The sequence below is a fragment of the Theobroma cacao genome, chromosome 1 (genome assembly GCF_000208745.1).
Source record: "Theobroma cacao cultivar B97-61/B2 chromosome 1, Criollo_cocoa_genome_V2, whole genome shotgun sequence".
Lineage (NCBI taxonomy): Eukaryota > Viridiplantae > Streptophyta > Magnoliopsida > Malvales > Malvaceae > Theobroma > Theobroma cacao.
This window is the reverse complement of record NC_030850.1, coordinates 31532895-31548754: the sequence shown is the minus strand read 5'-3', so window position 1 is coordinate 31548754 and position 15860 is coordinate 31532895. Positions and strand designations below refer to the sequence as shown.

General features: G+C 32.4%; 2 protein-coding genes across 2 annotated transcripts; one reads left to right on the top strand and one right to left on the bottom strand.

Annotated features, from left to right (window-relative positions):
• LOC18613617 lies at positions 1954-8135 on the top strand. The gene is made up of 3 exons (XM_018121023.1): positions 1954-2010; positions 7201-7366; positions 7651-8135. Exons 2-3 carry the CDS (start codon positions 7201-7203, stop codon positions 8016-8018), a joined length of 534 nt encoding a protein of 177 aa, XP_017976512.1. The 5' UTR covers positions 1954-2010; the 3' UTR covers positions 8019-8135.
• Positions 10608-12217, bottom strand: LOC18613616 (ethylene-responsive transcription factor ERF073). Its single transcript, XM_007050944.2, has 2 exons — positions 11707-12217; positions 10608-11602 (listed from the first exon to the last, which is right to left on the bottom strand). The coding sequence occupies exons 1-2, from the start codon at positions 11879-11881 to the stop codon at positions 10830-10832; spliced, it is 948 nt and encodes a 315-aa protein (XP_007051006.2). The 5' UTR covers positions 11882-12217; the 3' UTR covers positions 10608-10829.

Genomic DNA, 15860 nt, shown 5'->3' with positions numbered 1-15860 from the left:
ATATATATATATATATATATATATATATGTATATATATGTTTACATACATATATATATGTACTCATACAACTTTATTTATATGAGTTAATATATATGTTTACATACATGTATATGAGTTAATACATATGTGTTTACATACAACTTTATATAACTTTATAATTATGTTAATATATATATATATATGTATGCATTATTCACAAAAAATAATAGTATAATATATATATATATATATATATAACCTATTGTATTAATATGTATGTATATGAGATATTAAAATTAATATATATACATTAATTTATTTTATATGTAAGCTTCTAGTAAATTTCATTTATATGATTACAGTTATTAATTTTATTAGTTATAAAATTATATTGATAATTAATTATACAAATATTGTAATATATATCAAATTAAGTATAACATATAATTTGGAAATAAAATATATGTATATAATTAATTTTATAATATAACATTAAGTCTTAGGGTGAGTAATATTAATAAAAATGACTTTATTAATAAAAATTCAAATATTCACATTTGTGTCATTGTGAAGACTTGAACCTCTGACCACATGTTAAATGAAATAGACTTTAACCAATTCTATCACCCGTTTACAGTGTTTTAACTCATGATCAGCTCCTAAATATCCCATGTCTGTTGCTTAGTTAAGCCAAAAGCTCAAAACGACGTCGTTTGATGGAGTTGAGAGGGATTTTGGTGAGTCACAAAATGACGTCGTTTTGTAACCTCCAAACCTTAAGTATAAAATGAAAATTTTCTTCTCTATCCCTCATTTCCCTCTTCCATTTTCTCTCTCTACCGGTCGACGCTCTCAACTCTCTCTAAAAGTCGATCATTTTGCTGAGCTCTCCCGTCCGCCGGCATCTCTTCCTTCCGGGCGGCCCTCCTTTCTTCTTCTTTTTTCTTTTTCTTCCCTCTCTTTTGGTCGGCTTTCTCCCTTACCGACGGTAGCTCTCCCATCCAGTGCTCTCACGTCTCTCTAACAATCGATCATTTTGCTTAGCTCTCTTATGCCACCGACGTCTCTTCCTTTTGAGCGACCTTCATTTCTTTTTTTTTTTTATTCCTTCCCTTTCTCTCGGTCGACTTTCTCCCTTACCGACGGCAGCTCTCCCGTCCGGCGCTCTCACCTCTCTCTAAAAGTCGGTCCTTTTGTTGAGCTCTACCTCTACCTCTACCATTGCTGCTCTTGAGGTATCTTTATCTCCACAATCTACTATACCTTTTTTTCTTTAATGAGAAAAATGATGCATTCCACTATTCTGTTGGCTTTTCAAGAACTGAAATTTCAACTTCATAAATGCCAAATTCCTTAACATTATAACTTAAGAGATATACTAGACAAGCTTTTCTTTATAACTTTCGATCACTCTTAGTGGAATCAGACATTATTTCGAGATTTTGCTCAATAAGTTGTGCAGTGCATTGATTCCTTAACATTCTTTGTGTTTTTTTGGTCGTAATTATATCCTTGTAGCTCCTGTACCCTATCAGTCTCCCTTGGTAGCATTATGTAATTAACTGTTCAAGTGTGGACCGTATTTCCTTAGTCTTTGTTTATTTATTAGGCATCACTTGTCAACCACTACTTTATCTGCAGTTGTTGCTCATGATTAATCTTGGAATATATTCTTCTCTTTTCTGCACTTGTAACTATCAATTTTACATTTGGTTAGGGGATATATCTAAGTAGTAAGTGCCTTCTGTTGCTAGTCTCAGCCTTTTCCGTTTATGCATCGTTTAAAATTGCACTTCGTCTTTTGTAGCTACACCTCGATGGGAATTAGGAGAGAGAATTCAGTTTTATCACGGTAAATGATAAAAAAATAAATGGGCCTGCAGTCTGAATAAATTTTTGTTGGTATTCTGAATCATGCTTGGATCTGTATTTTATTTACATGGTTAAATTCACAAACTTGATGCAGATATTAGATCCAATAGATGGCACGCGAGGGTTTGTAAACGGAAGTCAGGCCGCCTTATATGTGGTAAGCCTTGCATTCTGCTTCGATTAAGTTGTTTTCATTTGAAATGTTTCTTAGTGCCATGAAACCTCGAAAATATTTATTACGTCTAGCATCGAACCAGCTGCCTTAATGTTATTGGCTTGTACTTATTTAACAATCTTACTGATATTGTACAGGATTCAAGTTAATAAACAATATTCTGTTGTTTATGAACCATGCATTACTTGATGAAAGAACATATGTAATTTATATACACGCTAAAAAATTGTAAAATATGTAGTTATATACATACCACAATTTCAATCATAAGTCTGACATTTGTTTTTCTAGTTTAGATCTTTCAATAAAATCAACATATTAGAACTTCTGTGATTGTAAACGTAGAAGGAACAACTGTCTCCTTCGTTAATATTTTATAAAATAAAACCAATATTATTAGTGGCTATCAAATTGCTACAAATTGTTGCTTCTGTACTTGTTTAGGGATACATTTACAATTTGAAAAAACAGTGTACAGTACAGAAAAAATCTCAGTAGCATACAATTTGCTGACATTGTTGCCTGATTTTGAGTGCTAAACACTGCTGTTGGAAAAACTTGGTTTTCTAAAGCTTATTGTAAATCTCTTTCCTCATGTAAATCTCTTTTAGCATAATGGTTCAGAAGTTTACTGCTTAAATCAATTGCTCGGCTTTAGTTCTCTAATCTCTGCATTTTCTACTGTTATTGTCCACATCTTCAAACACTCTCCGTCAGTGTCACTAAGCACAGGTATTTTTTACCTTCCCTCCCAATATTTACAATTGCCATAAATAGTCAGGATTGATTGCTTACTTACCTTATTAATTTGATGGACTTTTTTATTATCTTCATCATTATTATTATTATTACCTTAATTTTTGTTTGTGGTGTATATTGAAGAATAATACTGTCTTTCATGGATGTATTGCACTTTTAAGACATACGAAAAGAACAACATTACCCCCAAACCTAAAATCTGGAACAATTTTATTCTGATAAAAACCACGTGAATTAACTTTAGCATAATTGATTTAAGGCTTAATTGGTTCATGGTTCAAATTAAATACTTTATACCGTTTCCCACCTATTCATGCTCGTTTTATCTCTTATCAAAGACATGCAGTATAGCCAAAAATATAAACTCTTTACTTTAAAAATACTAGCAAATCCTTGCGTATGTTGGAAATTGATTAGTTTTATCATAATAAAGATATCATGAGGTCAGGTCCAATTGGTTGTGCTTAAGTTGAGTCCAAAATTAAAAGTATAAGAGTTTTCGCCATTTCTCACTTACTTGGTTTTATAGGATACATGACACTCATTAATACATAGATAAGCTCGTGAATATGAATTTATTTACTCGTTTATAAAGTTACACTTGTATACCATCTTGTTTTTTTGTTTTAATTCTTGTATGGAATCATTTATAGTATCATCAGATGTTACTAATTTTTAAAATAATAATTAAAAATTAATATTGGATTGTAGTTGTTAACAAATTTTATTATAAACAACAGTGGAAATTACTCTTGACCGTTATATTCTATGATACTTAGGACTACAAAATGACGGGAGATTGCTCTTGGATGTACCGTCGCTTAACTTTTGATGGATTCATTAGAGATGAATTTGTAAATGGAGTTAATGAATTCATTAATTTTGCACGTTCTAATTCTACCTTTATATGGGAGAATAAAATTAGATGCCCTTGCTCTCGATGTAGTAACAACAAGTTTCTAGATTTCGATAAGGTGATAGAGCACATCTTGTTAAAGGGTTTTACTGGTGCTTACACAATTTGGACTTTACATGGAGAACATGATGTTGGACAATCATCAAGAAGTAGAGATAGAGTTGAAACACATGCTAGTTATGAGGAACATGATTACGGGGAACCTACATATCGAGAGGAAATAGAAAATCCATATACTAGAATGGTTAGGGATGCTATTGGTCCAGAAGGTGCTTTCAGCCATGGTTATGAAAATGAGTCAAGGTTTGTGGAAGAAGATCCAAATCCAAATGCATCTAGCTTTTACTTTTTGTTAAGTAATGCAGAGAACCTTGGTGGTCAGGTTGCACAAAGCACACAACGCTTTTAGCTGTGTCGTAACTTTTAAATGTTAAGTCATAGTATAATTTGAGTGAATCATGTTTTGATCCAATGTTGGAGATAATAAAGAATATGTTGCCATAAGATGAAAATTTACCTACTGAATTTTGTAGAATGAAGAAAAAGGTAGCAAAACTTGGCCTGAGATATATCAAAATTCATGCTTGCAAAAACAATTGCATGTTATTTTATGAGGAAACTGCGAATTTTGAGCATTGTATGATATGTGGGCATCTACGGTATAAACTGAGGAAATCAAGTGGGAAAAGCAGAAGAAAATACCAAACAAGATTTTGCGTTACTTGTTATTGACACCCAGGCTTCAAAGGCTTTATATGTCTTCCAAAACTGCTAAACATATGATGTAGCATGCGCAAAACTAAAGGGATGATGGAGTCTTTAGACACCCTGTTGATGGTGAGGCTTGGCAACACTTTAACCACACACGAGTTATTTGCAATGTAACCTCGAAATGTCAGACTAGGGTTATGTCCTGACTGTTTCAATCCTTTTGGACCAACTGTGAAACCTTATTCTGTTTGGCCAGTAATGCTCTGTGTGTACAACTTACCCCCATGGATGTGTATGAAACAACAATATATATTTGTTAATATGGTTATTCCGAGGAAGAAAAATCTAAGTCAAAACATAGATGTTTTCTTGAAACCATTAATAGATGAGTTGCAAGTATTGTGGACTCAGGGAGTTGTCACGTATGATGCATATAGGAAACAAAATTTTAATATAAAGGCAGCCTTACTGTGGATAATTAATGATTTTCCTGCATACAGTATGTTGTCAAGCTAGAGTACTCATGGACGATTATCATGTCCATATTGCATGGAACATTCTAAATCTTTCATGTTGAATCATGGTAGGAAACCTTGCTTTTTTTATTGTCATCGGCAATTCTTGGGAGCTAATCATCCTTCTCGGAGGCAGAGAGACAAATTTATTCAAAAAAGAGTTGAACATGACTTACCATTTCCTCGATTATCAGGTGAAGAAATATTACATCGTTTGAATTCGCTTCCTCATCTCCCATTCGAAACAAAATGTGGTGACCAAAAGATTTCGAGTTATGGTGTAAGTCATAATTGGGTGAAGAAAAGTATCTTTTGGGCTCTACCTTATTGGCATACGCTTTTTATTCGTTACAATCTCGATGTGATGCATATTGAACGTAATGTGTTCGAGAATATATTCAACACAATGCTGGATGTTAAGGGAAAGACAAACGATAACTTAACGGCACGACAAGATTTGAAGGTGTATTGCAAGTGGCAAGAATTGGAATTGGTGGAAAATAATGAAAAAAATTACAAGCCTAAGGCTGCGTACACCTTAAATAAGGAGGAAATAAGAAATGTTTGTACTTGGGTGAAACAATTGAGATTACCTGATGGTTTTGCGTCGAACATTTTTCAGTGTGTTAATGAGATTGATTGCAAATTTTATGGAATGAAAAGTCATGATTGTCATGTTTTCTTGCAACGATTGCTGCCAATTGTCTTGCGTGATATGGTGCCTCACTCAATTTGGGATGCAATTACTGAGATGTCTCACTTTTTTAGGGATTTGTGCACAATTGAAATACCTGTAGATCATATGAAAATTTTGTAAGGGAAAATATGTGAAACTATATGCAAACTAGAAAAGATCTTTCCTCCCGGTTTCTTTGACTGTATGGAACACTTGCCTATTCATTTACCTTAAGAGGTCAAGGTTGGTGGACCTGTCCAGTATCGATGGATATATCCATTTGAGAGGTACTATAATTGTTATTTGTTTTCTAATAATTTAAGACAAGAGTTTAAGGTCCTTTATAAGTTTGATGACTATTTTCATTTGTAGGTTTTTCAAACATTTGAAGAAGAAAGTTAAAAATCGAGCATCAGTTGAAGGATCTATATGTGAGGCTTACATTATCGAGGAAATATCATTGTTTTGCTCATTGTATTTTGAACCAGCTGTGCGAACAAGATTAAATAGAGTGTCATGTAATGATGATGGGGGAGATGTTGACTATCTGAGTCGTCTTTCAATTTTCACTCATCTTGGGCGAGCTTTTGGTCTTTTAGATAAATCTTGATTTTTAGATGAGGATGAGTTTTATGCTTCTAAGCTATATGTGTTAATGAATTGTGAAGAGATGCTCCCATATATAAAGTAAGTACCATTCTACCATAAACTCAAATGATTGATCGTAAGAATGAACTTAATCATAAAATTGTGGATGTGATGATAGGATATTTGATGACATTGTGAAATGAGATGTTCTGCATGTATCAAAAGATGAATTGGAGAAAGTACGTGATGCTAGATTCGTGAAATAGTTTAAAAATTATGTAAGTTTATGTAAATTAGAATTGAACTTTTCGTAACATTGACGCAATAATTATGTATTATTAATTTTGGATATTGTATGTCATGTTTATAGGCTGCAAAACGTAAGGATGAAATTGACCCACGTTTACTTGAAATCTCTTATGGTTCAGGACGTATGATAAGGTGTTACAAAGGATACTTTGTAAATGGTTTCAAGTTTCACACCCTAGATTACGGCGAAAATCATAAAATAATGAATAGTGTGGTTTGCATAAAAGGGAGTTTTCACAATGATCATGAGCGTGATTTTTATGGTATTTTAATGGATATAATCAAGTTGGAGTATTTCGGTATGGGAAATAGAGTTGTGTTATTTAAGTGTCATTAGTTTGACATTGAAAAATGTATTAAGGTAGATCCTTTGCATGGTCTTGTTGAAATTAAATACAACTCAATACTTGCCACTAATGAACCATTTGTTTTAGTTACATAAGCTCACCAAGTTTATTATAGTAGTTATCCATCAACCAAAAGAAATCGACGTGCTTGGTGGGCAATCTTTAAAACAAAAACTAGGAGTAGATTTCACATTCATACTGGTGGAGATAGAGAAAATGAAACTGATTTGAATGAAGAAGTGTACCAAGAAATTGTGTCTACTTTAATTACTGGTACTCCATCGGAAGAACTTAGTGACTTTATAGTTTTAGCAAGTGGTGATTATGAAGAGGTGAATTTCTTGATTGCGGATGAAGAAGATGACATGCAAAGAGATGAAGATGAAAAAGATGACATGGAAGGAGATGAAGATGAAGATGAAGATCAAATTGAAGATGACAATTGTGAAACTTTTAATGATGATAGTGATAATAATGAAGAACATGAGTTTGCTTATTCTGAAAGTGATTGATGATGGCAAGCATATAAGATATTGGTTTTATATTTTTTGTTACATAGTTGGTTAACTTTAATTTTATAATATTAAAATATCTTGACATTATATGAAATTATAACATCAATTTTATATATATATATATATATATATATATAAATGTTTAAATTAATACTATATAATTGCAGCTTTGATTGAACAAATGAAAATTTATACTTGTCACTGTTGTAAATTGATGATTTTTATACGTTGATTAAATTTTATTTAAAATAATTTGTGTCTGATTTTTAACTTTCAATTATTGTAGGAGCGATGGTTAAAGGGAAGCATTCAAAACCGAGACCTAGATCAACAAATGCCCTTGGAAGTATCTCTTTGCCTACAAATGCCAGTACGTTAGCTGATATATCTATTCAACAACAAATGCAGCAGGACTATAATGATGTGCCATCTAAGACACCTTCTTTGTTGGGTGCATCTGCAGAGCAAGTTCACAATGAGACATCTACTCATGATTCTCGTAAATTCCCATCTACTGATTTAGGTGCAAGTGTAGATGACACATCTTCAAGGCCAAGGGGTCAAGAGCTGAGTGTGGGATTACGTACTCCTGTAGATCCATCCAACAGATTACGTATAACTCTTATTGGGGAGAAGTATGTTATCTTGTTATAAGTGTTATTTGTTAATGAAATTATTATATTCTGTAAGAAATTTTATAGGTTTTTTCGTTGAAAAAAATTTCCAACAGAAAAATTATCAACGGAATTTTCCGTTGGAACTGAGTTTCCAACGGAATTGTTTTCAACGGAATTTTTCGTTGGAACACCATTTCCAACGGATTTTTTTCTAACGGAATTTTTTTCCCCTGAATTTTCTTTTTCAACGGAAATTCCGTTGAAAATTACCAACGAAATTTTTGTCTGCAGTGTTTTTTCAATGAAATTTTCGTTGAAAATTTTCAACGAATTTTCTTTTTGCATTGTATTCCAACAGAATTTTCGTTGAAAATAGGCTTTTTTTTGTAGTGTTAATGCTCTCATGCTGTTAGCCATAATGGCTAGTAAATAGTAATATGGAAACATAATAGCGTTTTGTAACAAAATTTGCTTATATTTTCACTCTGAAATGGGATCACGCTGTGTAGTTCATTTAATGAAAAGATAGTGGTCGCATATTGCTTGATTATATCCGAATTGGGCTCTGATATTTATAAGATAAGTACTTTTTTAGGTTATTGGCTTACTGCTGCGGCTTTATTAATTTATTACCACAAAGGTTACTTAAATTCAAAGAAAACCTCAACTTATGCTCATAATTCAAATGCTAGTCTGGACATGGATTACGTAGGAGAGTGACAGCAAGCTGAAGCACCATATACAACCACAAAGCTTGTGACTTGATCGCTTCATTTATTGTCTCTGTCACTACCATGTTGCTATTACCATTTTTGGACATGTGATAAGACCCACTTCCAGAAACTTGCATGTTTAGTGATCCAAGTTTGATTTCATATTTCTCTCAATCAGGAACTAGAATCTCAGTCCGTTATCTGTGTAGAAAGGACTACCTTTTTCGAGAAAGAAAAATATACTAACGGAAGGAGGGAGGGGGCTAGGAAGGGTCTCGCGGTTCTGAAGTTTTAAAATTTTAAAATTTTACTTTTATTTTTTAAATTTTTTTTATAATTTTATCTTTACAAACATTATATTTTTAATATAATTATTTTACAAATATTATTTTCATTTTTTAAAACATGAAATCTTAGTTCTACTATTGCTAACAGTAATGCACGGTAAGTCTGAAATTCAGCACCTTCGGTTTTGGGTTCTTTGTTTCGTTAGCAATTTGGGCCCTGTTGTATACTGTGTAACCCAGCAGGCTATTTTAGATGACAGACCCAATAAAATAATTGTTCTGAGCTCACTTAGAAATCAGACGGCCCAGGTGATTACCTAGCGACTTTCAAGGACTTCATGAACACTGAAGAAGCCGAAAAGATACTTGTACTCTGTAAGAAAAAAACAAGTTATGAAAAGATAGTAGTAATATTCTAGTACTGTATGATTGCTTTTGTCATTACGCATAGACCAGTTGCTGCGGGGAGAGAAAATAGGAAAGAAATGGAAAAAGAAGAAGAAGAATTGATCTTCTCCTTATCCCTAGAGGCGACTTTTTCCTCAAATCAAGATCCTGGTCCAAAGGCAAAGAATTTTCTCATAATCTAGAAAATGGAACAGAGAGTTCACTTTCACCATCACATAAAAATTGTGGCAAAAAGTAATGCATCTAGAGGTAAATTCGTTTATGGATTATGTTAAACTTATATATTAAAGACATTACTAAGCAACGTCAGCCAAGACTATACATAAATATTCCATAAAAGAGAACAGAACTTTGGATTTTTTTTTTCGATTAGAAAATAGGCTAATAGATCGATTTCCTCTTTTTTTGACCATTTCATCCTTTTACCTTGTTCTTTTCTAATTTGGAATGAACGTGGACAACTTTTACTGAAATGAATTTATGAAAAAGGTTAAGAAAATGAAAATTAAAATAAATGGAGGAGTGAAGCTATATGAAGCGTGGTGGGCAAGCCACGCGGTTATTGGTACTATGAACGTATGTCCTACTGCCCTAGTGGCCTAGTACATGTTTTGGCGATGAATTTTTTAGGTGTAGTACAAGTGCACTTGCGTACTACCACTACGAACTAGGAAATGTTGTAGGTAGAAGAAGAAGAAGAAGAAGAGGAGGGTGAAAAGTACAAGACTCCGAAGCTCAATCTATGGGCTTCAAACCGTGAGCCGAAAACGAACCTGTCAAGTGGACATGAAATAATGTTTCAGACAGAGATTGTACGCTGAAAACCGTTACCGCAAAACCGCCAGCGCCGCAGCTTGGATTACCTGATTATCTGTCCCTTTCACTTTACCAACATCTCTGCCAATTTTGATGCGTCCTCCTTCTTGCACCTAGTCACACACGTTTCATGTTGGGCTTTTGACATTTGGGACCCATGCTCGTTCCTGGCATTCTAAAAATTCTTCCTCATCTTCTATTTTATTTTTTTTATTACACCAGTAGTTAAACTGTTAAATATAAATTAAGTGATCAAAAGAAAATTTCTTTTAACGGTATTTATTTACATTATGCAAACAAAATTGAGAGTCCTTTTATGATCCCATATCGTGCAGAAAATTTTGAGCCTAAAGACCGGCAAGTAAAATGCCTCTTAAGAAGTCACTGAGTTGATAAGCGGCGTGAAAAACATTCAAGTAAAATTGTATTTCATAATTTTAAACATAAAGAAACAAATTTGAGAGTTACATGGAAGTTCGTCTAGTCCAAATTCACAAAATTAAACTTACATCATTAAGGAAAACAAAGTAAGAACTAATGACCAAAATCATCGATTCCCACCCAATTTACACCACCCAAAGATCAACCAAGTTAAAAAAACAAAAAAACAGTAAACACACGTCGTCACATAGCCGTTGATGATGTCACAGGTGCAGCAACGGCAGCATCGTCAAAGCTCCAAAGTTCGCCGACAACACTCTCCTGAGGAGCTACGGCATTTTGGGTCTGCGATTGCCCATCCAGATACGGAATCTGATAGAATTTCATGTAATTCTCGTACGCCATTAGTTCCTCGGACAGTTTCTGCACTTCGATATCATCGTCTTGAACTTCCACCACGGCCTCATTCACTGGCGCTTCTCGTTTCTCTTCTTCTTCCGCTTTCATTGCGACGTAACAAAAGTTCACATTCTGATCACCGGAGTTGACCCCCTCTGAACCAGACCCTGAATTTTCCTCTCCAGATATAACAATCGGGTCAGTTGCATAACCGCCAATTTGGTTCAAGTCATAATTGAATCCATAATTACTGAGATTATTGTCACGGGGCTGTTGGTATATAGAGGGATTTGAGTTGGGGCTGGGATTCCAGGCAGCAGCTGAGTTATGGTTATTATTTATTTGATGGTTGTTGGAGTGCTTGAGATTATATTCGGCGGAGAAGGCGTCATCTTCGTTGGGGAAATTAACTTTGGCCTTCTTGCCCCGGATTTTGCGGGCCTCTCTGTCGTAAGCTCGGGCGGCTTCTTCGGCAGTGTTGAAAGTGCCGAGCCAAACACGAACTCCTTTCCTGGGATCGCGAATCTCTGCTGCCCATTTGCCCCAGGGTCGTTGCCTTATGCCTCTGTACAAGTTTTTCCTCTGCCGTTTTGGTTTCTTCTCCACTTGCTCATCACCTGTTTAAAAACAAATTTCAACAATCAGAAAGCACAAGTAAATGAAAGTTTAGAAATGAAAATGAAAACCAAATGGGCAAAAGCCGGAAAGGAAATAGTAGTACCTAAGGACGGTTGGGGTTGGGGTCTTTTGAAGTGGGAGAATGAAGCATCAGGGTTGGGTTGACTCAGATCAGAGCTAAAGCCATTGAGTTTAGCGAAAGGCCAGAGGTCAGAAGCGGTGACGCGGCGGCCACGATTCCGGGGGATGAATTCAGCGATGATAGCACCGCCACACATCTCTTCAAAAACAAAATGAAGGAACTACTCGACCAGGGTTATGACTGCTTTGGGAAACTTGAGAGTGGTAATTAAGACAACGCCAAAAAAGATAAGGGTTTAAGGAAATCTCGAAGTCGAAGGAATAAGAAAGGAGGGTTTTACGGAATTTTTGAATAAGTGAAGAATGAAGATAAGAAGAGGAGAAGCTGGGGTTTAAGTAGTGGGTGGAAAACAGAGGAAAGTGCGCGACAGTGAATACAAGTTGGGGGTTTTGAACTTTCCTGAGATTTACCGGCCCTTCTCTTTTTTTCTTTTTATGTACAGTGTTTTAAGTTTGATTTCATCGTACAAAAGGTACTGTCTTCGGAATTTTATTAGCGTTGCTTGGGTTTTGCGTGGCGAGCAAGTATTTTTTTTATCCCGAATTTATAGAAAGTGAAATTGAAGTAAGTTTTTTTTTTTGAATTTAGAAAAAAAGGTTTGAATTTTACTTTTTAAGAAAGAATCATACATCAATTAATAAATTAAATATTCGAGTATATATTCTAATTAGTCTTTCACAAAATCATGTCCATTGACCAATTCTGATTGCATTTATCAAATTTGTCATTATAAAATTTTTTCTTTTAATAATCAAAATTAAAAGTTTGAAAACAATTAATATTACTAGAATTTTGTTAACAAGTGTTATGCGGACAGTTTAAAATTTATTGTAACATTTTCGTAAAATGAAGTAGTTCACAATTAATGTGATGATGTTTAATACATTGAAAGAATATAATAATTATAAAAAAAATTTATTTATTAAATCTGATCTCGTTAGAAATGAAGGAATGATTGATAATTCTTAATTTTTGTTCTTGTTGATACATCAAAGTCACATATTAAGCCACCAAGGCTAAAGCTATATTTATTTATTTATTTATTGATGATCAACTAGCAAATATTTGAAGGTCTGGTCTTAGATCAACATTTTCCTCGTATCATCATTTGAGACAGGCATTTGAACGACAAGGAATCAAGTTGAGAATAGAGTGAAGTCTAAGTTTTGGACCTTTAAAAGATAAGGACTAGTAGATTAGATCAAATAAGATGGCTGCAAATGATTTAAGCAAGTGGTAGTTTAATAGTATTTTGGGGAATGGCTTGCAATTGGAGGCTGCATGAGCTTAATTTTATTCCATGCTTTTGTTACATTTCGAGATTGGAATTTTCTTTCGGAGGAAAATTCTGGATCAATATATTAGATCATCAGGTCCATAGTTCCTATCCTTTTTAGATTTATTATAAGAGCTATATATTAATTCCTTCCAGAACTAATGGAAATAGTTGTTTCATATGCATAAAAAAAAAAAAAAACCCCCACGAGAGGAAGGAAGTGTTTACGACTTTTTATTAGTTATTTTTCGATACACTTATCATCATCATTTATTTCTTTTTAATTAATGAATTATTAAAGATTAAATTAGGTATTTATAAATTAAACAGCGGAAGTGTATGCTTATAGACCAGTGCTTCTGGTTTAAATTAGGCAACTATGTTACCTCAACCTGAAATTGGGTAAATGCCGGGAAACATCAACACTTCGAGGCCAATAAAGTAATACAGAAGAGGTAATAAAATTAATTAAATATGTACACTTGAATTCATTAGGCAAAGATTGGTGAGTCCATTAGTTGAAAATCAATGGCAAGAACAGTTAATCTTGACAATAACAAGATAGCAAGCATGAACTGGCAGTGGCCGTAAGCAATATTTCACCCATGAATAATTAATTGTCGCCAATGCTAAACTAACAAGTTGATGAAAGTGGGAAACCACTAAGCACATAGGATGGCTTAACTCGTGGGCATGTCATGATGGTTGACTTGCTGGTCACGTAAGCGAGGTGATGTTGGCTTTCAATTGTGGACCCCTAACATGAATCTTGTCAATCTTACAATTCTTTTCCTCAAATTTATAGCATAATTCTCATTATACGTACGACATATAACCGAATAAACTTGTTATAAAATAAATTTGAACTTGATTATTACATATTTATTTGAATTTGTATACATTGACAAAATTGATTGAATATGAAAACTCGTATAAATATATCAAAGATCGAATTCAATCTAATCTGAATTATTTGAAAAATTAAAAATAAGAAATCAAAAGAATCCAAACTTAAAACCCTTAGACCTTGAAACAACTTGAACATAAAGCAACTTTAACCTGCAACTATTGGAATCTTGAAACTGATCCAATTAAAAACTTGTGAAAATTTAAATTTGTTCACAATATTTAAACTATAATTAAATATTTTTTTAAATGAGTGATTGAGTAAATGATAAAACGATTAATTTTTTTAAAGAAAAGTTTTAAAATTTAATGAATAATATTTTTTATAATTATTATACAATTATATAAATAATATCTCCAACCTTTTCAAAATTGAATATTAGAATTTTAAACTTTAATTAATGTCATGCAAATTAATTGATTAATTAAATTTATTACATTATTCATCAAAAAACCCAAATATCTTTATTCTCGATTAATATCAAAATATGAAAATGATCAAATATTAAAATTAGAATAATATTATATCAATTATATTTAAGTATCATGACTTTTTTGGACTTTTTATAATTTCTAAGTATTAATGTACGTCCATTAATTGACCGTTGAATGATATATATTTTTTAAGTTAGTATTCTTTATGAGCGGTAATTGGTGCCTTTTTTTAATAATATCCACTATTCACTCTGATTGACCATTTTTTATATGATTATATCTAATGCTAGTGTTTCTAATTTATGTCCAAGCCAAAAGCTATAATTATATATAAGAAGAAATATTTGAAGAGTTGAATACTATTAAAAGTTTTTAAAAGGATAGAAGTAAAAGTACACAAAAATACCAATAGTCATGAGTGTAAAGTATAAAAAAACTATAGTATCATTTATATTTATATTTATACAAATATTTTTCAATTTCAAAATTTTATCATATTTTTATCTTAAATTTGTTAAATTAATCAATAATATTGATTTGATATCTATTACAAAAAAAGAAATTATTTACTGTAGTCAAATTTATAAAATATCTATAATTTATATAAATCACAAAATGACTTAAAAATTCGTTTGAAATCACTAGAACTTGAAACAACTCAAAACCAAAATGATTTAAACCCAATACACTATGAACCTGAAATGATCCAAATTTGAAATAAATTTAAATCTAAAATAACTCGAACATGTAGACAACTCGACCCAAACTCATCCTATTGCCACCTATAGATAATAAGTTGAAGATTACAAGTTAGATTAGACTTGATCTTAAATACTCCTGTTAAACTGGTGTTTAAATTCAAAGTCAAATTCATTTGATGATATATTAAACTCGATTGAGCATGAAAATATCTATTTTTTTTTATGAAAATAAAGAAATAAACTTTTAATAATTGCCTGCTAAATTATTTCATTAAGAATTAATGTTGTTTATATAATAATATATATATATATATATATATATGTATAAATATAATTTAATATATAAGAAATATAGTACTATTTAAATCTTATAATATATTTATACTTTATGAGTTTTAAATAATTATATTTAGACTTCAGTTTTATAAAGGGTCTTAATCTTAGCACTTTTTTCCATTTAGCGAATAAAGTTGAGTAAATTCAAATTCAAATAGTTCTTGAGTTGCTTGGTTGGTCTGCAATAATTTTGCATCCCTATAAAAAATGTACGAAAATGATCATATATAAAAGGGTTCCCAAACTGGTAAGAGAATGTGTATAACTCATGTAGTCACGTGATACACATATGGCAAAAAAAAAAAAAAAAGAAGAGAAGGAATACTTTTTGACTAGCTTCCAGTTTGCAATTATTAAAATGCATAAACACAAAATTCCATGTGAAAAAGAAAAATTGACACTTAGTGTACGATACGATGAATACTGATTTCCAACAAATGAGATAATATAGGTCGTCAATC